Source organism: Cyclopterus lumpus, chromosome 19, assembly GCF_009769545.1.
Source record: "Cyclopterus lumpus isolate fCycLum1 chromosome 19, fCycLum1.pri, whole genome shotgun sequence".
Lineage (NCBI taxonomy): Eukaryota > Metazoa > Chordata > Actinopteri > Perciformes > Cyclopteridae > Cyclopterus > Cyclopterus lumpus.
This window is the reverse complement of record NC_046984.1, coordinates 8,905,055-8,931,772: the sequence shown is the minus strand read 5'-3', so window position 1 is coordinate 8,931,772 and position 26,718 is coordinate 8,905,055. Positions and strand designations below refer to the sequence as shown.

The 26,718-nt window shown below is 43.9% G+C and overlaps 3 protein-coding genes across 5 annotated transcripts in view; all 3 read right to left on the bottom strand.

Moving 5' to 3' along the window:
• Positions 1–1,790: 1,790 nt before the first annotated feature.
• Positions 1,791–5,894, bottom strand: LOC117748658 (putative protein MSS51 homolog, mitochondrial). Its single transcript, XM_034558628.1, has 7 exons — positions 5,823–5,894; positions 5,257–5,422; positions 4,111–4,260; positions 3,869–3,993; positions 3,170–3,733; positions 2,926–3,019; positions 1,791–2,439 (listed from the first exon to the last, which is right to left on the bottom strand). The coding sequence occupies exons 2-7, from the start codon at positions 5,271–5,273 to the stop codon at positions 2,244–2,246; spliced, it is 1,146 nt and encodes a 381-aa protein (XP_034414519.1). The 5' UTR covers positions 5,274–5,422; positions 5,823–5,894; the 3' UTR covers positions 1,791–2,243.
• Positions 5,895–6,795: 901 nt separating this feature from the next.
• LOC117749087 (putative protein MSS51 homolog, mitochondrial) lies at positions 6,796–15,696 on the bottom strand. The gene is made up of 7 exons (XM_034559301.1): positions 15,601–15,696; positions 13,950–14,115; positions 13,648–13,797; positions 11,594–11,718; positions 10,737–11,300; positions 7,473–7,566; positions 6,796–6,991 (listed from the first exon to the last, which is right to left on the bottom strand). The coding sequence occupies exons 1-7, from the start codon at positions 15,626–15,628 to the stop codon at positions 6,796–6,798; spliced, it is 1,323 nt and encodes a 440-aa protein (XP_034415192.1). The 5' UTR covers positions 15,629–15,696.
• Positions 15,697–16,235: 539 nt separating this feature from the next.
• Positions 16,236–26,718, bottom strand: part of capn15 (calpain 15) — a 36,314-nt gene continuing 25,831 nt past the window's right edge. For all 3 annotated transcript variants that reach the window (XM_034558293.1, XM_034558294.1, XM_034558292.1), the window contains 7 exons: positions 26,218–26,343; positions 24,705–24,857; positions 22,498–22,659; positions 22,169–22,404; positions 21,912–22,081; positions 21,009–21,187; positions 16,236–19,474 (listed from right to left, as the gene is read on the bottom strand). In XM_034558293.1, the coding sequence (XP_034414184.1) occupies positions 19,297–19,474; positions 21,009–21,187; positions 21,912–22,081; positions 22,169–22,404; positions 22,498–22,659; positions 24,705–24,857; positions 26,218–26,343 (1,204 nt within the window). In that variant the 3' untranslated portion in view covers positions 16,236–19,296. The remainder of the gene's footprint in view (positions 19,475–21,008; positions 21,188–21,911; positions 22,082–22,168; positions 22,405–22,497; positions 22,660–24,704; positions 24,858–26,217; positions 26,344–26,718) is intronic.

The following is a 26,718-nucleotide window of genomic DNA, read 5'->3' as shown; positions in this document are numbered from 1 at the left end:
GAACCCGCGGCCCTCTTGCTGTGAGGTGACAGTGCTAGCCACTACACCACCGTGCAGCCTAGAGTATGGTACTGCACATTAATATTTAAAGGTGTAAAATGTGTTGCATTTCATCTGTTTGAAATGAGTTTACACATGAATGAACACACCTGTTTCCTGAGACAGACGAGGGCTGCAGTTGTAAATAAAGTGACGCTCTGATAATGAGTTATTGGTGACCTCATCTTTTCCGATAGATGAAAAAGCTCAAAATTGCAGAAGAAACGTGTACTTATTTGTATGTGAAAGAGAGACTGACAAATGTCAGTTTGCAGTTGAATTTCAAGAAAAACATGTTGATCTTGATCCAAGGAAAAATCTAACATTTAAATTAATTTCCAGCCTATATGATCCTTGGACGATAAAGGTAACAGATATGACAGATGTTCATTTGAACACATAACAGAGAAAATGTAAATGTACTTTTTTGCCTGCTGGATCAATTACTAATTACACGGAAAATATTGACATGAATTGTTAAAAACAACTATCGATGCGGCATCGAGAGGGGTTTTAACACAAGATACTGGACACACGCATACAAGATCTGCAAGAGTGCAATAACAGTCTCTTTCCACCTCAGACCTTCAAGACACACAACACACATTGGTACACTGAGAAATTTATGAATCTGGAAATTTGATTAAAAGTCATTATGCAAACGATGCCTGCCTGTTGTGTGTCTATGACAATGGATCCCAACTTTAGTTCTTCAAAATCCGGGGGTTCCTCCATTTGAACATCATGTGTGGCACATTCAAGGGCTGCCAAGGCCTTTTGCGCCTCCTGGAAATAATCTTCAGTGCTTTATGTTTGGTTATCGTTGTCTCTAGAGGCTGGATGGTGAGTCCATGGGTTTTTTCTGGGTTTTCTGCATCACTGTGCCCCTGGTCCTGAGCATGGTGGAGGCCAAAATGTTGCACTTCCTGCTGTCTTTCTTCCTCCCCAACTGGGCAGACCTGGCGTCCAGGCTGACCGCCCTGTGTGCTGTGATGATCGCCTCGGCGACACTCATTTTTGCGTCTGTTTTTGTCTGCCTCTCCTGCGTCGTCAACATCATGTGTTTCATCCTGTCCCTGGGGGCCACCGGTGTTTTCCTGATTGACGGTGTAATGCAAATAAAGAGGTCTCTGAGCGGCTACCTGTGCAGCCTGCGAGGAGGACTCCGCACAACAGAGGCCTTTACCGCGTGTATTATTCTCACTGCTGCCACTGACCACTTTGTAAATGGGGAATGGTCCTTTCTCCCTCTCGGGATGATATGCAGCATTAGCGTGTTCGCCGCTTGCCTCCTGGTCACCGTGGTCATCATCGTGCTCCATCTGCTCAAGCTACTGCAGTGTCTGCTCTCGTTCAAGCTGAGAGTCATGGAGCTTGTGTTTAACATTGTGGCAGTGCTGCTGTACCTGCTGGCTGCCATTGGTTACAAGCCTTACACCTGTGACAAGTGTTCGTTCGTGAACATGAATACTGTTAACAATGGAGCAATTGTCAATATTGTCCATTACACCGTGGACCTGGTTTTATCCTTCAGATCTCGCTAGAAATTAATATGAGATGTATGTAGAGATGAAGATGAAAATACTGATTAGTTTCTGTTTAATTACTTCAGTGACAAGAAACATATTCATTGAACAGTAGCCATTTATATATATATTATTTTATTTTTTTAAATATATATATATATATATATATATATATATATATATATATATATATATTATTTATATATATATATATATATTCCCCAAACTCATGTGAAATAGCAGTTTAAAATCACATTAAACATATAACATTAATCCTGCATTCAGAAGGTGGCATTGCTTTTGTTTGTTTTGGCGATGTCATTTTTTTAGTATTAATGCATACTTAATTCTCAGAAGTTGTTGACAGATAATAGTGAATTATTTATTTTTGAGAAATAGAGGCGTATAATGCATTTTGAAATGATGTCCAAGCTGTGGACAAAGCAGTCTCACCCGTATTTAAACATGTGCATTTCCTCTCTACAGTTTATCCAAATCTCACCTCTCTGGCATGCCATGAAACTGAGATAGTGAATGCAAATGTCACAGTAAACACTTATAGCTGTTACCAACGTAAAATGCTACTAATGTACAAGAATATGCTTAAAGTAAAAATTAAGTAAAAATAGGCATATACAAACAAAGACAACAGAGTGTGCACTGCAGCTCTTGGCTCACTCAGACCTCCTCAAATTCCACAGTCTCCAGTATACCATGAAAACAGAAGTAGTGGGAGTTGCAGTAGACCGCAGGCTTGTTGGGACTCGAGCCCACCACTTCTGGTTTCAGCGAGGCGAAGGGACTGGCTCCGCTTCCCTTCATGTCCATCTCCAACTCCAACAGGATCTGCAGGGAGTAGGTCATCTCTGTCTCACTGCGGGTGGAGGACAAGAAACATCAGCCGCCATGACACGTGACACACACACCGTGGAGGAATTCACAAGGATGACAAGGGAGCAGGCCGAGGATAAGGAGTGGCCTTGCACTTACAGTACTTGTGTAACATATACAGTATGGTGCAGTAATATGCTAATAAAATGCTTCAATGTGCCAATTTGTATACTATCCACAGTAATGATGTGATGCAATTGCATACATTCTGTGAACTCCTAATCCACAGCTCTCTTGCCCAAAGCATTTATAATTAGATTACTGGAATGCATTTTGTTTTTCAACGGTTGTGAATTAATTAATGTTTGTAGAAGTAGAAAGACTTTAAATGGAAATATTCCCGTAAAGTATAAATATATTAAAATAGTATTTTATAAGCACAGTGCTTGAGTGACTGTAATGAGTTACCACCGTATATTTCTGTGAGGTATATTCATGGTGTGCGTGGCTGCTATTCGGTCACACTCACCTGAGAGCAGTGAAAAGGGAAGGAATCTGGTAATCCCGGAGGAGCAGAAGTGTTGGAAGCCAGCCCTGGTCCAGGCCCTGACTGGCATCAAATCCTTGACAGAACAAGATGTGAAGGAAAACAAATGAAAAAGAGTTCCGTATAAACAAGAAATTGCTTCTCAGTGGCTAGATATTTAGCTGTTTACTGCCACTGAGTGTAAAAGTGAGTTTGGTATATTTTGTGATGGAACAGATGTTCTCACCTGGATGAAATCCAACCACCAGGTCTGGCTGGGCTGCTTCCTCTTTCTCCACCACGTCTTCCCAGAACTGGTGATAGAGGCCCTTGTGGGCGCTGATGTAGACTCTGTGCTTGGGGCTAGCCCCACTGAGAGGAGGCCTCATGATGGGGCCGTCCACCACCTCTGGTCCCACCATGACTATCCCGATACCCTGGTGCCCGGGGAACATGTTGTTCAGCTCATCGTAGTCTGTCAGACGGGCGGCCAGAGTCTCACTGTGGCCAGCCCCCACCAGGTGAATGGTGAGAGGTTTGGAATACGGGTCGAGGCCCAACAGTCTCATCGCCCATGCTATGGTCAGCGGCCTGGAGAAGAACTCGCTGCAAACCCTCCACATTGACCACTTCAGGTCCTCATCGGCAGGCGGAGACCTGCCAGCGTCGGTCCACAAGTCTTTCATGTTTGCTCCTTTCAAAATGGGGTTGAGGCGAGCGGTTAGATCTCCCTGCATTGCGAGCCAGTCATCCCAGCCTTTAACTTCTGACTGGGGCTTTGACCACTTCTCTGTAGGGAATGGAAGGTATCCTGATGATGTGAAAAAAACATATATAAAATTAGTTTAGTAGTTAAATAGAAGGAGAAACAGCTTGTGAGTTATCTTAACTATGCTTTATTACATATGTATTCCTTGTTGGAAGAAGTCTTTGATTTCTGTGTTACCTTTGAATAAAAGCCATTCCACGACTCTGTCGATGGCAGCCAGACGCAGCTGTGGGCAGAACTTCTTGTGTTTGGGCCAATCCGCCTTCTGACAGTCTTTACCGCAGTAGTAAACATTTAGACATCTGTGCAAAAACGTAAGCAAAGGGACAGATCTGGGATTGTAACATGACTCATGTTGATGAAGGAATATCATTGCTGCATAAGCCTGCTGGCCGAGATCTTGTTTGGTTGTTTTTTACCTGGTACAACGCTTCAGGCTCTGGCACTTTGAAAGTTGATTTGGACGCTTCTCGCAACAGGCACAGCTTTGAAAAGATTCCTCCATCTTCTCAAACATCTCTTTTTGAGAGTGGAAGGTCATGGCCTTCACCTTGGTCTCCAGACCAGCTCTGGTGAGACACATTTTTTAAAAAAAAGAACATAAATACAATATAATTAATGACCAGTGATTCATTAGTAATGTGTACACATGACATCTATTGCTTCTGTCCATCCGGGGAGAAGGATCCTCCTCTGTTGCTCTCCTGAAGGTTTCTTCAGGTTTTTTCCCTGTCAAAGGTTATTTTTGGGGAGTTTTTCCTGATCCGATGTGAGGTCCTGGGACAGGGATGTCGTATGTGTACAGATTGTAAAGCCCTCTGAGGCAAATTTGTAATTTGTGATATTGGGCTATACAAAATAAACTGAATTGAATTGAATTGAATTCAAACAACAAGTTTAAGAAACAAGTTTAAACACCACAAGCTATAACATAACGTTTCCAATTTTAGACAATGACGTAACCAGTGAAACCTACAGGCTAACTATTCTCGGACTGGAACATTTGCTTCAGTGTGGGCAGAGGGGCGCAGCACAGGCGCGCACACACGGACACACACGGACACACACGCACGCACGCACGCACACACAGTGGGTCTCTACGCGTTACGAGCAGTGGAGCGACAGCACGCAGGGATTCATAACGAATTTACAGACACAAAAAATACATTGCAGAATAGTTGCCCGAAGCTCCAAAGAGACAACTCCCAACATAAAACAAATAGTATGAAACTAGATATTAACGATATCAGGCGGTTCCTGAACTTTGACTTTTATGGTGCGCTACGGTGGTGGAATATATATATATATATATATATATATATATATATATATATATATATATATATATATATATATATATATATATATACATACATATATATATATATATATACATACATATACATATACATATATATATACATACATATACATATATATATACATACATATACATATACATATATATATATACATACATATACATATACATACATATACATATATATATATATATATATATATATATATATATATATATATATATATATGTATTAACTACTTACCTCTCGGAGTCCGTCATGTGTGAATGAGTCGGCCACTCACGCGCTGTTCACTTTTTCTTCTTCTGCGTCTCCTCTGGTGTGTCACGTGATCGGCCTGTGGGGGGCTCTGGTGGAGCACCTGTGCTTTCCCTTCTAGAAAGTTCTGTCAACTCCAGACTCTTCCTGGCTTCAGTCATGACAAAAACAGCGCGCTCGTATCTGTTCTGGTGTTTTCTTGCAATACATACATATTACATTACATTACATTACATGTCATTTAGCTGACGCCTTTATCCAAAGCGACTTACAATAAGTGCATTAAACCATGAGTCCAAACTCAGAACAACAAGAATCAAGCAAGTACAATTTCTTCAATAACGTTAAACTACAGAGTACTATCCGTACGTGCCATTTAAGTGCTACTAAAGTGCTAAACAACAAAGTGCTATCGGTAAGGGACATTTAAGTGCTACTAGAGTGCTACTACGGCTCTACCTTCCCTATTCAAGGTATAGTCGAAAAAGATGTGTTTTGCAAGAAAACACCAGAACACGGCGTTAATTTCATTCATTATAATTCCCACTTACCAGGTCACAGCCCATATGCACATTTAAAAGCCCCGAGCCCCCCATTACAACCACAACGATACCTATATATTGTCCTCCACTAGAGGGCAGAGTCGCACTGTAAATACAGACTGCAAGACATTTCCTCCTGAAGGAGCGAACCAAGGAACACACACACACACACACACACACACACGTGTAATGATATGTTTAACACGTTGTATCAGCGTGATGCTCCAGCATTATTAGTTGTTTTCACACGATTAAACTCCAGAGCAATTCATTTGTCATTGTTACAGATAGCAGTTTCTCACCACTTTAAAAACTGCACTTAAAACTCACCTATTTAAATCTGCCTTTAACCTGTGATGCTGGTTATGTACGTTATAATGTCATCTCTCTGCCTTCATATTGTTATCGCTTTTATTGTTTCTGTTTTTACCATGTACAACTTTGAGTTTTAGATAATGTGTTACATTAGTATGCATATGATTGGATCGGATTTATTGCGAGATTTGGAAATATCACCAGCCACAGATACAATTACAGAGAACCGTAAAAATATGAACTCATTTTGGTCTCATTACATGTACACCCAGGCCCCTTTATATCCAACTCCCATGCCACCTCTGGGAGCCAATAGAGTAGACCTTTGAACCTCCGCTGATGCCCTCAGGTGCCATCACACTTCATAAAGAGCTTTGAGTCATTTCTGTTATCCGTTTCATTCATTTATTATTTCAGTGTGTTAAGTGAGCTAATGCAGTAATGGTGTCTTTGTCTCGCTTTCATGCTCTCTGCCTCATATTCATATAAATATACTGTATATCTGCAGGTAGCAGCACATCAGAGCAATGTCCATCTGTAGAAGGCTACAGGAAGCCCCCCCAATGACCCTGTGAAGTCCACAAACCCTACTTTGGAAACCACATCTTTAAAAAGAGGAGGACTTGTGGCATCCCACACAGGCTTTGGTTTTCCACATGATGGCCTCTTAATCGTCCTCTAATTCTTCTTGAAGCAGCAATCCCTGGAAACGGATGTAGTGAGAATTGCAGAAGACTGGGGTTTTGTTTGGGCAAGACTGGACCTGCTCTGGTTTCTGAGCGGTGAACGGATTGCTCCCACTGTCCCTGATGTGCATCTCCAACTCCGACAGGATCTGGAGTGAGGACTTGAGCTCTGCCTCGCTGTGGAGACAAAGACACAGCTAAGGAATCAATTAACCAAGTGAGTTGTATTGTCCATGAGAGACTGAGGGGAGATTCGACTCAGTCAATACTTTGCTACATCATCAAATTAGAGTCTACAGGGGGTGTTTGCTGAGAATGCTTGAAGGAAAATAAATCCATCTTTTCTTTAACTTGGCCTTTGTACAAACAGTATGTTCTGCCACCAAAAGCAGGGAGTGTGAAGTGTGGAAGGAGTGGTGTGATCGGGCTGTGGAAGATAACTGCATTGACACTGAGGACTGCACTGATGATGTCAGGTATGTGAGGACTAGAGACACCACACATAATATGTGGGTGAGCAACAACAGTAGTAGAGCATAGAGCAGATGCCATGCAATGTGAACATTAGACATTTACTATTGCTCAAAGGGTTGTTATAATTCACAACTATAAAATGTGAAACACATGCATGTTTCAGAGTTACAGTAATGTTACTAACCTGTACATAGTGAAGAAGGAAGGGATGTTATAGTCTCGGAGAAGCAGAAGGGTGGGCAGCCAACCTTCTACCAGACCCTGGTTAGCGTGGAACCCTAAGTTAAAAACACATGCGTGAGACACACTGGTCCTCAATTAGACAAGATCAAAGTGATGACGATTGAGCTGTGAAAACACTAACCATTGGGTTATTCAACCATTGGGGTATTCAATCATTATGGTATTCAACATTGGGGTATTAAACCATTGGGTTATTCATTCATTGGGTTGTTCAACCATTGGGGTATTCAACCATTGGGCTAATCAACCATTGGGCTATTCAACCATTGGGCTATTCAACCATTGGGGTATTCACCATTGGGTTATTCAACATTGGCGTATTCAATCATTGGGCTATTCAACCATTGGGGTATTCACCATTGGGTTATTCAACCATTGGGCTATTCAACCATTGGGGTATTCACCATTGGGGTATTCACCATTGGGTTATTCAACCATTGGGGTATTCACCATTGGGTTATTCAACCATTGGGGTATTCAACCATTGGGTTATTCAACCATTGGGGTATTCAAAATTGGGGTATTCAAACTTTGGGTTATTCAACCATTGGGGTATTCAACCATTGGGTTATTCAACCATTGGGGTATTCAAAATTGGGGTATTCAAACTTTGGGTTATTCAACCATTGGAGTATTCAACCATTGGTTATTCAAGCTTGGGGTATTCAACCATTGGGTTATTCAAACATTGGGGTATTCAACATTGGGGTATTCAACCATTGGGTTATTCAACCATTGGGGTATTCAACCATTGGGTTATTCAACCATTGGGGTATTCAAAATTGGGGTATTCAAACTTTGGGTTATTCAACCATTGGGGTATTCAACCATTGGTTATTCAAGCTTGGGGTATTCAACCATTGGGTTATTCAAACATTGGGGTATTCAACATTGGGGTATTCAACCATTGGGTTATTCAACATTGGGGTATTCAACCATTGGGTTATTCAACATTGGGTTATTCAACCATTGGGTTATTCAACCATTGGGGTAACCATTTAGAATAACTATATAGATATAATATATTTTCTTGCTGATGGTCTCATTTACTTATGTTGGTCATATAGCGGCACCATTATTAATAAATGTTTTTAATTTATTCAAATATTGCTATATCCTGTTCGGTGCTCTAAAGTATGTGACATCACCTTTTTTCCCCCCCAACTGAAATCACCCACTTAAAGAAACAACAAATATTGAAGTAACCAAAACGTTATGCTCTGACAGAGGAAAGTGTGTTGAACATGCGTGGATTCCATGAACCACAGAAAGAAGCTAATTGGAAAAATGTTTCATATAGAATTAATTTAGAATTAGCCGCTCTTGCAACATAAATGGAACTTAACTTTCCAGCACACGGGCTGGAGCGGTAGGACGCCCAGCAGTCCTGCTATATTTATGCTGGATTGGGTTTCTTATTCCTTCAGCATATTAACTGACAGATTCAGTTTTTCTTTTTCCAGAGCTGCAGGGTAGCGTGGTGAATAGCTCGACCTTCAACAAGTGACTGAGGTTCAAGCCACCATGGCAGCAAATACTGGCTTTAGTGTCCTCTAGTGAGCCAAACCTGGCCGCAGAATTCCCCTTCGCTGATCAATAACGTCTCACATTATTAGTTTGTCCAAGAGAACAACGTAATCACGGATTCAATTTCAATCAGCATCAAGAAAAGGCTGCGCATGTGATGAATTTATTAAAGCATCAGCTGTTCAGTACATTACTGGTGTGTATTCTGGTATGTTGGGGGGCCCAGAGCATGACGCGCACACACACACACACGCACACACACACGCACGTATCCACCGCCTGCAACCTCTTTCTGGGGGAACTCAAATTGCAGAAAGAGAGGATTTGGACTTAAAGAATGCATGTCACGATACGAACATCCCAGAGTTTACACTTCCCATCATTATAAAACATTTAACAGGGAGTAAGTGTTTAGACCTTCAGGAGATAAGGTGACAACGAGACGCTGCAGTCCGACTGTTAATGGAAAGGCAATAATTGCCTTTCCACATGGTGGATGGCCGTTCATGCTTATAGACTTAATCGACTTAAAAAATATAGAAGTGTGAAAATCCAGTTTATTTCGCAGAGAACAAGCAGCCTGATCAGGAGACGCCTGTTTGCAATGGTCCATCTTTATATGAATGGCATTACTTAGCCAGCATCCATCTTCTTTATGAGAGCAGTTGACATCACTCTCCGTCTCTTATTCTCTTACGGCCAATGTCCGTGGTTTTTTCCCCCACTGCTTTCTAGCAGCCTTTTCCTCTCTCATTCTCATTGTGACTTTCACACACACACACACACACACACCTTCCTTTTTATTCCTTCCGTCACGCTGCCTGCTCCCCTATCACTTAGACAGTGTCATAACGCAGTGCTTTGCCGGGCACTCGCAGGATGACTAATTCCTTTATATTTAGCTCCAGTGGAGCCTGCGGTGATAACTGGGGCATGGGTTCTGGGGGAGGCTGGGTCGGGGCTTTACTGCTGCTTTGCAGGTTAAAGGGTCATTGAGCAGATTCGGTGGAAGAGCTTAAGAGGTGTAGGGTTAAAGTGACACTTTAATGAGGTGGTTGTTTGTGAGAGTGGACGGGACATGTCTCTCAGTTTTTAGGCTGTTTGTTATGAAATGGAGAGAAAAAAAAGTGTCAGTTGCCTTTGGTGTCGAAATCCAAAAATGATTAACGATATCCATCATTAAAAAAAATTATCCGGAAAATTGTGAAACCGTTCGAGATCAGTGACTGGAGCTTGCAATGTGCGTCAGAGTGAATCTGAGGGAGGTGGGTGGGTGGGCTTTAAAAAAGGCAGCTTACCGACATTATGCTGAGTCCAGCAATCAGAAGTCAAACTCTTTCCCAGCTGCTACAATTAATCATCCAAATCCCCAATAAAAGCCCGGCGCTAATGAATAGGCCAGAGCCAGTGAGTTACACGTCTCCTGCTCGCTCTGTTCTCTGAAAGAGATAATTGTCAAATGAGCATAAAGGGAGACAAGTCACCGGTTCTCAAAGAACACTGACCACTTTCGCTGAGCAGTTTCTATTTATAGCCGCAGTGATCATTATGTTTTCGGATTTAAAAGCGTTTTGAGGTGAACGTCTCCTTTCAACCGGTCTCAAGAGTGTCGTGGTTGTACGGTCACATCTCTAACTTGTTGTTTGTTCATGCTTGACATGATGTTGGATGTTCTCACCTGGATGAAATCCAACCACCAGGTCTGGCTGGGCTGCTTCCTCTTTCTCCACCACGTCTTCCCAGAACTGGTGGTAGAGGCCCTTGTGGGCGCTGATGTAGACTCTCTGCCTGGGGCCAAACGCCCTGAGAGGAGGCCTCGTGATGGGGCCGTCCACCACCTCTGGTCCCACCATGACTATCTCTATGCCCTGGTGCTCAGGGAACATGTTGTTCAGCTCGTCGTAGTCCGTCAGTCTGGCTGCCATGGTCTCATTGTGAGAAGCCCCTGCTATGTGAATAGTGAGCGGTTTAGCATACGGGTCAAGGTCAAAGTGTCGCACGGCCATACCAACTGTGAGAACTCGGGAGAGGAACTCGCTCTGAATCCGCCATAAAGACTGTTGCAGGTCAGAGGCATCCGGCCTCGGCCTGCTGGCGTTCTTCCAAAGGGTTTCCATGTTGGCACCAGACAAGATGGCGTCCAGACGTGGTGCGAGGTCCCCCTGCATGTGAAGCCAGTTGTCCCAATTCTTCACCTCGGCAGCGGGCTTGGACCACTTCCCCGTGGGTAGGGGGAGGTCTCCTGTATGGGGGGGGTGGGCGAACATGTATGATGGATTTGTGTGACACAGAGCTGAGGACACAGATTAGTGTTGATTCTGTCTGGAAGTTTATAAGGTGTTTAAGTTTCAAAGGCTTATATTAAGATTAAAAAAACGCACCAATGTAGCACTGTGACTTTCTGTCAGTGTTTGTCTCTCAGGCATTTCATTTCTGCAGCTCATCTTTAATGTTAGTTAATGATGAATGTTTGTTTTTTTGTGTGTGTTTTGTGAACTGAAACAGTTTCCACAGCACCGCCTTTTAATTTCTCACCAGTGAACATCAGCCACTCCACTAGTCTGTCTATTGCCACCAGGCGTAGCATCCTGCAGACCTTTTTATGCTGAGGCCAGTCCTTTTTCTGACAGTCTTTGGTGCAGTAGTACACATTCAAGCACCTGTGAGAGAAGAATGGCCGTAGAAAGCAATGCAGGGATATTAAATGGAAAGACATAAAAGTTAAACAAGTTACACAAAAACGTTCACAACTTTAAAAGGTTCATCGTGTGGGATTTGGCGGACTCCAGTAAGCTCGTAGGAGAACTACGGGGGCCAACATGAAAACGCAAATCTAGAGCCAGTGTTTGGTTTGTCCGTTCTGGGCTCCTGTAGAAACTCAGTGGCCGGCTTCATGCTGCAAATATTCAAGGTCCCTAAATAATAGATTCTGATGACTTGGATAATCACGCTAATATTAGCACGCTAATATGATGAACTAAGATGTTGAACACGGTCAACAACATTACTCCTGCTCAACATCGAACATCTAGCATTGTCATTAGCATTAGCATTCGCTCAAAGCACAGCTTCACAGAGCTGCTTCGATGGCCGGAGATGGTTTGGTTGGAGGATGAGCTGAGAGGGAAAATGTCCCTTGATAGATGGAATCTGGAGAAACTGTTCAATTATAACCTGAAAGTGAGTGAAATCATATGAGAGAAGTCTGCATTAGTGATGGATTGTGTCGTTGTGGAACAATTTCCTAATCAGCTGAGGACCATAATAACATCCTTTATGAAGCACTTTATTGGAGAGTGTTTCTATGTTCCCAGGGTCATATGTTCACTCAGCTTAATATCATCAAACAAGACCTTTCAAGGGGGTTTGTGTGTTCAGTAATATATCTTTTATATGTTTCTGTATGTGAAAAGTTGAAATCACCCACCTACAGCTTCTAGCCTACAGTTATACTCATTGGGAACTATGCACTCAAATCCGCAGATAAGAAAAAAATTAACTTTCCAAACTGTATTTTAAATATTCATCTCCCTTCATTCATTACCTGCCTTCAACAGCCCTTACCATTCTCTTACAATCTTATTTTATATCAATAACAAACGACCCTGGGAACATAGGGATGACCCCTTTCAGGGATAAAAAGTCTTGTTTGTAAGACATAAATATCATCTTATCATTTATCTACAATCCATGCTTATATTAGAACTCATAACACTCAAGGTGAATTCGGTCCCGTTTTAGGAGGCAGCTGTCCAAAAACAGCCACCTAGGTAGATGTTTGAATTCATTATTCTTTATACGACCTCTTTGTGTGGATGTGGGCTTTTGTGTCGTCACAAACTTTAAGTGGCGAGGTCATTTGTTGGATCAGAGGTCCGACAGCCGGCGCCAGTTGGTGCTTTGGGACACTATATCACTTTACCTTGCAATCATTTACAGCCTTCGAGGCACACACATTTACATAACATAATTCATCAGCCTCCGCGTTCTGTCCCGGCACACTTTGTGTGTACTAATCCTCCGAAGCAAGCAGACAAAGTGAGACAAAACAAGGGGAGAAAACACGTGCCCTTGAAAGGTCTAGCAGAAGGAGTCCGACTATAAATGTGAATCAGAATGAAAAGAAGGTGATGGAAAAGTCACAAGCAGGCACTTCTGGGACTATTGTTGACAATTCTTTGATGTCAAAGGTCTTGAGCTGCTACTGTTAACTTTTCTGAGAAAAGCAGTGGCAGCTGAGCATTCCAAGGAAGACACATGCGAGACAGTGTGAGCGAGAGTGTGTGAATCAGTGGGAGAGCGATAGAAAGAGAGCGATAGAGCCAGGAGAAAGCGCGCTGTACTCCACTCCTTATTGTCAATATGCTCCTCCGTGATGCTGCGACATTATGAACCACTGCTCTTAACAGGCTGCATATGAAACCCAATGAGGGGACCCATCTATATTTGTCACTGACGCAACGGTAACTGGTAATGCTTCACACGTGGCAGCAATTGGACGGTTCGAGCTGATCTGAGAACAGTGTCGGTTTCAGTGGCCTCACAGGTTAACGCGTTATTCTGTGTTCATGCCAGTATAGAGCGCTTACTTCACGCAGCGCTTCAGGGTCTGACCCTCGGTAAGATGCGCTGGGAGTTTGTTGCAGCAGGTGCAAAACTCGAAGGTCTCCTCCATCTTCTTGAACATCTCCCTGTAGTTGCGGAAAGATATTCCTGTGGCCTTTCCCTCAACGGCAGCTCTAGAAATCAGACACATTACTTGTCAAGAACAACACATTTAATGGATAATGAAGTAACATATGGAAGAAGGGCAACTTATCACTTACAGACAATGCCATATGAACTAATCAAAGTCTGGTGAAAATCAAACACAGCTAAGGTAGTGTTTTACCTGTATTCTCCGTAGTCCTTCATGTTGAGCTTGTTGAGAATGACCTTGGAGAGCCCGGGGACACCAGAGTCCAGAGAGTAAAACCCAGACAGGACGGAAAAGACGCTGTCAGTCCTCGGGGTGTCCGGCTGTGGGAGCGCTGGGATCTGGGACGTCATGTTGTGGCCTTAAGTATCACATAAAAGTATCACATTTTCATTTTTATTTTCATTCAATCTTGGTTTAAGCAGGTAATCTAATTGAGACACGCCGTCGTGGACCTGGATCGTGTTTCCCACAGAGAGCCGATGCGACATAGCCCCCCTTTTAACATTCTAAAAACCATCAACTCCATTGGTTTGTGTGCCTACCGACTGACAAAGCAGAGTCAGGGGGGATGTGAGGGACAGGGACAGGGACAGGGACCCCCCCACACCACCACCCCGACCCCAACCCCAAGAGCTCCTGCTGGCAAATGAGAAGAAGCAGGGCTGGAAATGTTGACTTTGGCGGAAGGACACACAGTCCCGAGCTCACCGAGGTATTTGTTCTGCGTGCCCTGACGACCAAGTAACACATTGCACCGACACACACAAAGGGTTTCCCTGCTGTTAGAAGACTCCAGACAGCGTCTGAAATGCTCCTCCTGATAATACATCGCCGCTGCCAGGGCCCACAAATGCTATTTCAGAACTGATGATAACATATATACAAAAAAAGAAAGATACACTGTAAATAAATAACAAGGTGAGCAGCTGCAGAATTTCAAGTATGACTTTTACAAGGATAGAGGAACCTTTCACCAAGCAGCAGTGGAACAGGCCGTACATCAAACGACAGAGTACAGATTCATATTCTCAAGGCTGATCTCCATACGATGGACTTTAAACTACATACACTCTGGCTTGACCACACCCCATACCTTTCTATACTCGGCATGTTTTATTTACTTACCCCCGAGACATGAGGAGAGAAATGTGATCACCTTGCGGGGGGGGGGGGGGGGGGGGGGGGGGGGGGGCGGGGGGCACATCCAGTCGCTCCGAGAATCTTTCTTTAGATTTCATGTACGTCCAAGACTTCCCGTGTATGCTACATCTCAGTTTGATCCCGTTTATTAGGATTGAACATAATCGACCTTCCTCTAAAAAGTACAGCAATGCTTACCTCGGCCTTGAAACAACGCCAATATGCATTTAACTCCACGCAGCTCGTAGCAATGAAACTCTCTTCTTCATTTGCACAATACATGCTTCACTTTATCACATTGTTGTAACCTCAAATTATACTCCAGTTTTACTTGATAACAACTTTTCCTCTACTTTAAGGAACTCTGTATCTTGTCTTTTTTATTTTTTTAAACCAAGTGTTGCTGGGGAATGATTTAGCCTTATCATGTCTGCAGTCAGAATTGAAAAGCCTATATCTAATTAGCGCTTTCATATCTACAGAGCGGGGGTTGGAATTGAACAGATTTCCCATGGGAGGACAGGTTTCTTCTTTTTCTTTGCTCATCTCTTCTCACATTTCTGACCGTGTCACTGTGGAGACTTTAGCAAGCAAAGTCTCTCCGGTGACTATCTGGCGACATCATTATCACATTTTCACCCTGCGGTGGTGGTGCACTCCAGACTAAGACTGAAGACATGGACAGATCATTTAGCAGTCATACCTTTGGTTCCAGGCGAGCAGAGAGCCATCGAGATGATTCCTGTTAGAAGAACGTGATTGACAGCTGCTTATGTTGGATGTCACCACATCTTGGAGCCTTTACCGTGTCCCTACTGGGATCAGCAATACATTTACCACCACAGAGCCAAAGTGGGTGGGTGGGCTGGGGGACTGTTAAGTGTTGGCATCTGAGGTTGGGGGGGTGGAGACTGAAACAGGGAGAGGACTCATAAACACAAGATACCAGTGATATATATTCAGTCTGCTGGAAGAAGGGAGTCCAAGGATGAGAAATGGAGAGCAAACAGGAACCAATGATAATCAAATCAGAAAGTGGATTTCTGGAATCAACTAAAGTGCTGTAAACAAGTCCACATGTCAGTGAACATGTTTGTTTTAAACACAAACACATTATCCTTTTATCAGACTGTTTTCCCACTTACATTTACAGCTTGAAAGCTCTGACTTCTTCTTACTATTCATCAAAAACAAAAGACTGAACAGACAATAAATCAAAACACATTTCTGCTCAAATTGTTCATGAGGGTCTTTTCCATGAGTCACAAACTATAAAAGCCTTTGTTAATGAACAGTAAATGGAAATGTGCATGTGGAAAAACAATAAGTTCGCAAATGTTAATTTAAAAAAATTTATTTGGTCCATCGGAACCTGAGATTGAAAATTAAACATACATATGTTTGTACACATATACTCATATTCCCATCCCAGAAAAGATCAATAAAATATATATCACATTCATCAGAATTCCATTTTTTTCAGCATTAGGTTTCATTGTTTTGTTTCTATCATACTTTCAAGGTTTATTTTTTATTTTTACAATTTTAAAAAGGGGGCCAGTCAATGTTTTCCCCCATTTTCTATCTCATCCGTGGCTTTAGTTTGCATTCTGTACAATTTACAAGGAGGGAAAGGAGGAGAGGAAAGGCGCTGTGTTCTCTGGCTGTTCCCTTTCCAGCAGCAGGGGGCGCCCCCCACGCACAGAAGAGTCACCGCCACAACTTCACAGAAGAGGAAGGACACCAGCAAGAGCCAAAATGACACATAGTATAAAACAAAAAGCAAAAAAAACAACAACAATCTCATGTAATTGTAAAGTGATCCAGCGGTGACATTGGATTTTGAGGTGCCTCGTCATTGCAGGTGATTCAGTGCAGGTTCATTTCTTGTCAAGCTAATTAATCCCTCTGGGCTCAAAATAAAGCCAACGCGTTATCACATTCCTTTATCTGTCATACATCAGTCCAGTATTCAGCAATATTCATTTGACAACAGGCCTGCAAATCACTTATACAAATAAATTAAAAAGGTCACAGCTGCTTCCCTGTGATCATGCACGCTCACACAGGGCGGGACAGACATCATTACATATTATGTTTCTTTGGAAAACATATTTACAGCTACCTCAGCTTCAGGTTTCAAGACACATTACACAGCTGGAGCAGTTTTCTTATTCTTGCGAGTTGCCCTGGAGATGTGGTGAAGTGCAGCCGGCCGACCGGTGGGGGACGGCGTGCTGCCGCCTTACCGCCAACGCTACCCACCAAATGCTCATGAGATTGTGCACGTGACGGCACTTTCTCAACTCAAAAGGCGGCTGAGCGCAAGTCTTCGACTGAATCATCTCACGTGGGAACTTTGATGTTTAAACTCAAAACTGAACTTGACACGAAAAAGATCAGCAAGCGCACGATCAATCGTTGTGTGAATGCGCCAGCGAATTTTGCTTATCAGCTTTCAAGTTTTACCCTCTATTTCACACCACAATACATCAACTTTGACTTGAAATAACGTCTCCCACGCCACGCTCTTACTACAGTACCACGTCCCTCTTCCCCCCTCTCTCTGATAAAACATTTATGTTGCCATGGCGAGGACTGAGAGATCCTAAGTGAATTGGAGTAATGGCTTTGACACTGGGAGGAATTGGAACGAAAAAGCGGGCTGGGCCTTAAAAGGTGGACCTACGTTAAAACAGCTGTAGGCAACTCATCCTTTGAGACCACGCAGATGAAACATAACTACCTTCCGTGTCTCAGGGGTCCCTTTACTCTCCTGTTACGTGTGCAGGCAGACTGACAAAATGATAATTTGTTGTTACACGAGTGCTGCGCGCTGTCGCTAATGTGCGGTCGGTGTCGTCTTGTGGGAGGGGGGAGGGCCAGATGCTCGCGCTGCACCCAAGCAAACAACAACGGTCCCTGACCTCCCAAAGTAAACTCGGCAGCTCGTCGCAAGAGCTCCCCCAATGGCAGACTGACTGTTCAAACAGCCACTGGCTCCTCCGGTACTCCCTAAGCACACTGAAGTGTGTAAATCAAAACACTGGCAAAGTGTGAGAAATAGACAAATACTCGCTGACCTTCGGTACCACGGAAAAGATCCGACACAACTTTCCGAGAGTGCAAAAAGCAGCATTAATTCAGTCTGTATGTCGAGAGAGGAGAGTGAGAATTTATGTGTGAAGATATAAACTGACTGCCGATCTGGATGAGAAAAGCCAGGGTGCCCGAGGGGTAAACTACAAAGCTGGTCATGTAATGACTCGCCTCCAGCGTTTCGACCCCAAACTGAGGCCGAGTGAAAATGAATTAAAGTATGCGAGAGACAGGAAAAGAGGAGCTACAGTGGTTTGTTTCTCTGAAGGGGAAAAAAAGGCCAAAATGTATGTTAGTCCATTGAACCACGAGGACGGGAATTCTATTATGTGTCAGTATTTCACAAGTTAAAACCTCTCTCCAGCACGGCTTGGCTGGTGAGTGTCGACGTTTGAGCTATCTGGGCACCGTACACCTGCCACATCAGCTTGAGGTTTTGCTCGACTACAACTTACTCTACAAATCACGGGTTTGGTCCTGAGCTAGAGAGAGAGAGAGAGAGAGAGAGAGCAGACAGCCCTGCAGAGATGATGGAGAGTGGGGACAGACAGCGCTGTGTGAAAGATAGCTTTTCTGCGGCCTCAGAAAAAAAACACCAAAAAAAGGGACGAGACGTTAACATGGACCGTGTACAAAAACAAGTAAGACCGACGTGTATCGTCTCGAGTAAAAAAAACAAACATGTATGACCATGAGTAAAAGTGGAATATGGGTTTTGGCTCATTAAGTACCGTACCGAGGGCGAGGCGAGATAAACTCCCCCTGAAGTCTCCTGCTCGGTTAGCTGTCCTTGCGGACGGCACAAGTGTCTGATCGCTGCGGGTGATTGGCTCAAAGTTTGTGGGCCGGAAAATGGCTCAGTAGTTACGGCACTCCACCCTGACTTCTGGGAAGGAAGCAGGGTCGTCTCCAAGCGTACGTAACTCAGGGATGATCCCTCGTACAGCGCTCATTCCAAAAACATCCAGAATTTTAAGTAGTCGGAGCTGGATCCTGTTGTTAGGTGCCTGGCTGAAGAATTGTTTTTGGGACTCCATGTGACCTGTTCCCTCATTTCCTCCTGACATGGCACATCCATTTGGCAAGGGAGAGAGTGCGTGTCGACCGGATGAAAGCATTTATTGAGAATTTGGAGGACAGCAGATCAATGCTGCACGTTTATGCTTTACATTCAGGTGCGTGTGTTCTCCACGTTTTAGGGCTGCACACAACACTCGCCCTTCCTCGCCTGGTTTTCTCCAGTGCTCTGACAGTTCATTGGATAATAGTCAGCGTGTATGTGTGAGATAGTGGGCGGTGGTCATAGTGGCCGGGGCCGGTGCAGGCCATCAATGTCCGGAGTGAGCAGGGGGCTGTGGGTGGCCTTGGTGGGGGTCCAGTCTCCCAGGGAGGCCTGGGCTGCCTTACGGTGAGCCAAGCGGTGGGTGATGGAGAAGCCGGCGTTTCCTTCCAGCTGTGAAAGCACCACCAGCACCTGCCTGCAGGGGGAGACAGAGAGCGCTGGGGAATAAAAAAAACATGGAGCAGCTCCTGGTCGAGGCCTCTCTCGCTTCAGTTAAGACAGAAAAAGCACCCGGTGACCTTTCTGAATACAAATGTGGTATTTTCATGTTGTGCATTGTATATGGTGAAGGGAAGAAAGGGACTGTATGACAAATACTTGTCTGAGGAGGAGGGTTAAAACCTATTTTTATTTTATAAAAAAGCAAGACCCTCCCTAGCGTAAATAATATTTTCTTCAGAACCCCCAGCCCCCTCCCTAATATATTCAAATAATATATTTATGGAAAAAATAGAGCCACTATTTTCTAAAGAGCTGCTGACTAAACAGTTATTAGAGTGAACTAAAGGGTGAATCAGGAACAGACAACAGGTCTGCAGCTGCTAATGGACTCACCAATACTTTCACCCTACTCCGTATTGCACTCATTTAAAATAAATATAATTAGTTTAGATCTTTTTGATGAAGTCATTTTGTTTTACAATAAATCACACAAGGGAGGAGTGAGATAAACTCTAAATATAGGATGAGAAAAAATTAAATACCCTTCCCTGCCCAAAAAGTCTGATTTCAAACAAAAATGTTTTTTTCTGGCTAATAATTATTGTACAGTTCTAATAATGCCACTGATCTTGGACTTGTTTATTAGCTACTCAGCAAAGTTAAAGCTATGATTGGAGGAAGACAAGGTGCTAAGTCAGCACGATCTCAACAGAGAACAAGATGAGTTAACATGGGGACAATTATTCACAATATTAATGATATCTGGGTACACCCCAGTTTGAATCCTGAATATGATTACCAAGCTGCTGAATGTGTTTGCCTCTGAACTGATTGCATAATAGCAAGTGAGAAAGAACATCAGAAAATCAGATGAATAGTGGAGTATTCCCAACAAGTGAACAGACATAATAGTTAGATGAGAGAAAATGACATTAAAAGACACGGCCCTCCTGCATGGGGACTTTACAGTTTCCCATTATGTGTGGGACATAACTTCAAGGGGATAAGGTCGTACATTTTAATTAATGTATGCTGAAATGCGTCTGTACGCCTGAAACATCCATACAGTAGATGTCCAAAGAACCGAAATTCAGATAAACCTAATGATGTGTGAACAACTCCAGTGTGCTGCTTTTCATAGGTGACTATTTAAATCAGTGGCTTTAATGGGAAGAGAACAATGGGGACCAACATAAAACCAAAGGAAGCTCTAACTGTGCTGAGACCAGCCTAAGGTAGATTAAGAAATACGGAACGCTAATCCTTTGGGATGGCTGGCGTTTAAAGAAGTGTGGACGTGTGTCCAGATATAATCGTCTGAAGGGATGTTTGCTGCACCTGTACCAAATGTTCCCAAAGCTTTTCATCTCTTCACTTGCTATTTAGGTTGTTTTCTTCCGAGGTGAAATATAGCTTCATAAAGAAAGACTGGAAGAGTTGTGTGTATGTGAGGAAGAGAGAATAAGGTGTGTGTGTGTGTGTGTGTGTATGTGTGTGTGTTGGTGTACCTGTGCAAAGGTGGTACACTGTCTATTGTCTTGAGGCTGCCGCGTGTGGACACCACATTGAAGCTGTCGGTGCAGTCACAGGAGACGTGGAGGTAGTATTTGGGGTGGCGGTTCTCCACCACCACGATGAGCCCCGCCCAGCCGTGGGTCAGGTAGTAGCATGTCATGCCCTCGCGGCCCTGAGAGCATACGTGGAAACGCCAACAAATTTGAGCAAGAAAGACTTCCTTTCCCCCCCCCCAAACAACATATCTTGCGGCTGCAGTGCATTCTGGTCTATCATTCTGGCTAGACTGCTAGATTTATGCTTGCATGGCTGGAAAATAATCTGCAGTCTAACTAATATCTAGCTGTATCGGAAAGGTACATCACTATTGTGTTTAAATGCTATTAAAACTGCTTTAGCTGCTGTCATTTAGCTGGTGTCCAATGGACCAGGAACAGCATCTAGCAATTCCACTGCACCCAATATCTGTCAGCAACACATGTATGTGCTCATAAAACAACAAATAACTTGATTCATGACACAGGACGGCTCAAATGACTTTAATAGCCCCTAACTATATTGTTCAAACACTACTGTTTGTGTTGTGACTGTCATGCATTCGTGAGTGCTCGGCCCGCCTCCTGTGAGCGCTGAATTCCTGGAGAGCTCAAGTGCTGAATGATTTAACAAAGATGATCTCAAGTGTTTAAAAAGCTCTGTCATCCTCTAAAATATCAGCCAATGTGACAGCATTTTAGGGAAGTGCTGTTCACGACAGCCAGAATAATTCACTTCTTCCTTGGGTGTGAGCGGCTGTGTGTGTGTGTGTGTGTGTGTGTGTGTGTGTTGGTGTGACACACAGAGAGACAAGGGAGCTTATTCTCTTGTTCGCAGGCGAGCGTGTACACGCGTCTCACCTCGTGTCTCTCGCCTTTGTTTTCCGTGAGCAGGATGATGGCATCGGCCAGCGTGGTGGCCGTCGCCTCCACCTGCTCCACCATCACCTGTCTAGAGCTGTAGATGGCGAGGATGTAGCCGGGGAAGTCTTGGCTGGGCCGCCGCGCTGCCCCGCTGGTAGGACTGGAGACTGCAGGACAGAGATAAGCGTCGTTATGGATGACGTGAACATTCATCAGCAACAAATGCACTGCGCGTTATATGTCTGTACACCTACTGGGCGTGGGCGGACCTCCCGTCCCGCTGACATTCATCTGCCAGTGGTTGAAGGCGCAGCAGACAACAGCATACTCCCCCGGCTCCAGCATCACATCGCAGCCAACAAACTTCTTCACCGCCCGCTTGCTGTGGGCCAGCAGGCGGCCCAGAGTCAGCTTGTTTCCGCTGCCGAAGGAGGCACGAAACACCATGATGCACAGGTCCAGCAGGTGGCTGTCGGCGGTGTCTGAGCGCCTGCACAGGGGACGGAACGGGGTTAGCGCACAACTCAAAAGAAGGGGAGGAAGGACAAAAAAAAAAAGCTGATGGAATGGCTGCCCTATTTACCGGCTCCCCTCCTGGAAGAGAGCGAACTCCAGTGCCGTCCTCTCCAGCACAGTGAGGGCCGTGACGGTGACCGGCCCGCTGGCCTTGCTGGGAAAGCAGCCCTGTAGCCTCACCTCCTGCCAGTCTGAGTGGATCTTACAGATGTCCACTGAGTCAAAGTACCTGTGGGAGGATGGAGCCTTCTTCAGTACAACAGTACATACAGCATCAACAGGGAAGTGGTGCGTCAGGAGCGGCTCGTGTGAGACACTAACAGTTTGACCCGCTGCTCTGCCCCCGTTTTGATCAGAGTCTATTTGTACGCATCACAAGGAGCTCTTCAACATTAGCATGGCCTCTGAGGGTGCTGCTGTACAAACACCATTTACCTTGCTAACGCATCAGACCTTCTTCTTCAAAGACGGAGGAGGCCCCGAGAGACACTCTAGTCTTCCTCGCCTTCAGTCTGTTTTTCATTGTTTCATCACTTTCTAACCTCCCACTGACAACTGTCTCACATCTTACTTTTTGCCTTCTTGACAATTGGGAAGAAGAGATCGGGGGGAAAAAAGGGGGACAGGCCAAATCTTTGATCACTAGATATAAATGTGTCTTGTTTTGGGTGGTATAATCCTTCTGAAACGATTTTAATAATCAACATCAGCACCATCACAGATTTGTCCACTTGAATTAAATTGTCAAAATAAGAGCCTTGATGGTTATCCGACAAGCTGACCACTTTTCTTTCCTTCTTTTTCCCCATATACCGACAAAAAGTGGAGGCAGGCGCATGCTGTAGTTGTGTCATATCGTACAAAAGCTGGGAGATTATTTTTCCGTCAGAGAATACAATAAACAGTCAGGAGACAGATGGGATTCTGGTCCGGGCCGCACACATTTTTCAGGTTCGAGTTGTTCAGGGGGACAGCCGCATTGATCCCTCTGGACTTCTTGCGACTCTTATTTTGTTAGACACGAGGGACATGAATAAGAGCCCGACACACACCTCATTTATCTTTGGGCGAGCCGACTAACCTGGTGGACAACAGCCATTGATCAGATGGTTTGCTGACGGTGAGAAAAAAACCTTTTCTAGGCAAATGCGGTCCGGTACACGAGATAACTTTTTGTAGGGTGTAAAATCGTGTTCTACGCTCGGTGAAATAATTTTGTTGGATTCTCTTCAAATTTAATTCGATTTTTCTTTTGCTGTGATTCAGTACAGTTATTTTACCAACATTAAGGTTCAGTCAGTTATGTTTTAGTGCGGTCCAAGGCAACAACTCCCTGTTATGTTTCAGAGTACTTTTCGATCAAGCCGTTAGAGGCCACAGTGTTAACGACCTTCTCCAAGGTCACCGGCCAGTGACAGCTTAAAAAACAACTTGATGCTCTGTGTGATTGAATGACAGGATTAATCTCATATCACAAAACACGCTCACAGCCATTACAAAAGCAACCGAAAAAAAAAATTAATCTGTGGGAACCGGTTTATGATGCACAAACAAACTCACAAAAATGCAATGCACTAAAAGAAAAAAAAAACAACGTTGTCATTCCGTTTGGCGTCAATACCAGATGGTAAGCAAAAATCCACAAAGGCATGAGATTAATAATCCATCCATCACTTTTAGCATCACGGCACAATAAAAGGGCCTCAAGAGTTATTTCACATGAATTCAGTGGACAAAAGCTTTGACATTTGCAAAACAGCTGGTGCTGAGTAGATCCTTCCTGGGATAAGCATCACAGGTGTTCATGCATTTTACATTTGTAACCATGGTGTGTTTGGAATTAACACAAGAAGTGTAGCGTTAGCGGCCACTGCCTCCATTGCTCAACTTAACGAGCAGAAGAAAAAGCTGAGCATCCTTCATGTGGGCACGTGGTGGACAACAAAGTACAACAATGACGATGGCGTATTATCAGAGATATCAAATACAACCGAGATAGACGTGTCAACTTTAGATGCTGCCATGCCTCCTGGTGGCCACCAGGGGGAAGAAAGGTCAACTGGGAATGAGTGAATAATTGAAAGAAGTCTGAAAGAGTGAGCTACTTTATGATCCCCATCTAAAAATGAGGCCCCTTGTGGATTAATGAATTTTTTTTTATTTCTTTTTTTTTGCTGCCGTCATTATGGTTGCATCTGTCCTGGCAATAAGACTAGATCTACCCAATTACCACGAAAATAGTAAACAAAATCTCGCCGTAAACAGGGCTCTTACTTTATGAAGTCGCTGTACTCCATCCAGAAGACACCCTCGCTGCTGCCGTGAGCCATCAGGTCGTGGCGCAGGTGCTGCGGCCAGTCTGTCCACTCGTCCGACCAGCTGCCGTTCCAGGAGAAGCGACCCCACGGGTTACGCAGCCGCAACAACCTGAAGCGTGGCCAAAGAGTGACAGTTAGGGAGGAGGAGGATGGATGGCGAGGGAGAGACAATTACAGGATCCAGTTAGAGCGACAACAGCTTTCTGTCAACGCAGTATCCCCATCGCTGCTCCTCTTATGGATCATTGCCTACTTTTTAACAACCCATTTCATTTTACTGCCTCCTCGCGACAGTGAAAAACTTAGGAGACAACCATATTGGAGAGTCCCCTCTTTCCGGAAAAAGAAGTGCAGGTGAACGTCTGTTTCCAAGCTGCTTTTCGTCTCCTCCGGCTCCAAGCAGGAGGACTCCAACTCATTTTCCATCAAGGGCTGTGGCCCAATCTTCCACTCAGATTGCTTTATGGCTGTAAATTAAAGTGCTTGTGTGGGACTCTTGAGTAAATTACATCTGAGATTTACAGCTACTCTCAACCTCCTCTCACAGGTCGGACAGAGGATCCCTCCATTTTGTTGACTCACAATGCTGTTTAAACTGAGCTGTTGTGCACCTGTTCTCCATTGGCATCACGCCTCTTCCCCATTTACCTCTGAATCATTCAAGTACCTCCACAAAATGTCCATCTGTCCAATCAATTCTAAACCTGGGATACTTACTTATGAACGTATTCCTATTTAATGAGTGAACACAACCTTTAAGACATGAAAGAGACCTTCAAGCCCCTCCCAACATACTGTATGATTCATTGGCTTCCACTATGAAATCTACAACAGTCATAAATGAGAGATGAAGAAGGAAAAAGGAGGAATTAAAAGGAAAAGTTTCCGCCATGACAACTTAGATGAGCCTTTTGCAGGAGGAACAGCACTTATAGAGTTGGTGTTTTTCCCCATTTCAAACATTTCTCTTTATGACATCCTCAACATTAGTTAACACAGACACATAGCACTCTGCGGATTATCTTATGATTCAGTTAGTTTATGTTATGGCCTCCAGTTTTAATTATTTAAAAGATGTTGTACTACCCCCCATCATTTTAGAACGGCAAGCATTTAAATACCCATGAGCCTCAGCCGGCGTGAGAGACGCAAGAGGGAATTCAAATCTCTTGTGAACAAAATAGGACTCCCTCGCTGAATTCATCCAAAATCAGAAATTAATTGAATGAATTGCACTGTGGGAGTCTTGGTTAATGTCTCAGCTTATGGTGTTATATCTTTGGTTTTTATGACTTTGTAAATCAAGGCACCTGATGTTTTCTAGCTGTTCTAGTTGTTAATCTCTTGCACTGCTGCGGAAGTGTTACCTCACACTCCCTCCAATGGAGGGAGATGATAGATGTACAAAGAGAAACTCACAGAGTATTAGATACCCTCAGATTATCCCTCTAGTTCACATGGATTCATACCTATAACCCTGGACATCTCGTACGTCCAGGATGGAATAGGCGTGTCGGGGCCGCAGACCCAGAGACTCATAGACCACGTCGTCGACCTTCATGTTGCCTCCTCCACAAGATGCACCCATCAGAAACCTAACAGACATGCAAGATTCACAACACTATCACCGTAACGTTTGTTAATTATTTCCATATTCCATATATTTTCTGGAACAACGATAACTAAAAAGGTTCAAACAAAACAACGTTCAAGCTTCTTCCACTTTTGCACAGCTAATTATGTCAATTGATTAATTACTTACTTATGTAATCTTTATTTAACCAGGAGAGCCTTCAGAATTGGCAACAATACAGAGTTACAGACAAACAACACAAAAAAAAAAATCTGTTTTCAATTCGTGACTGCGGCTGCTTCTTTGCTGATGCAGCACGTCTCTGTTTAGTAAAGTATAGCGATGTTGTCAGGGTTTTCCAGGCTGTTCCCCTTTGATACATTGAATAATCCTGCAG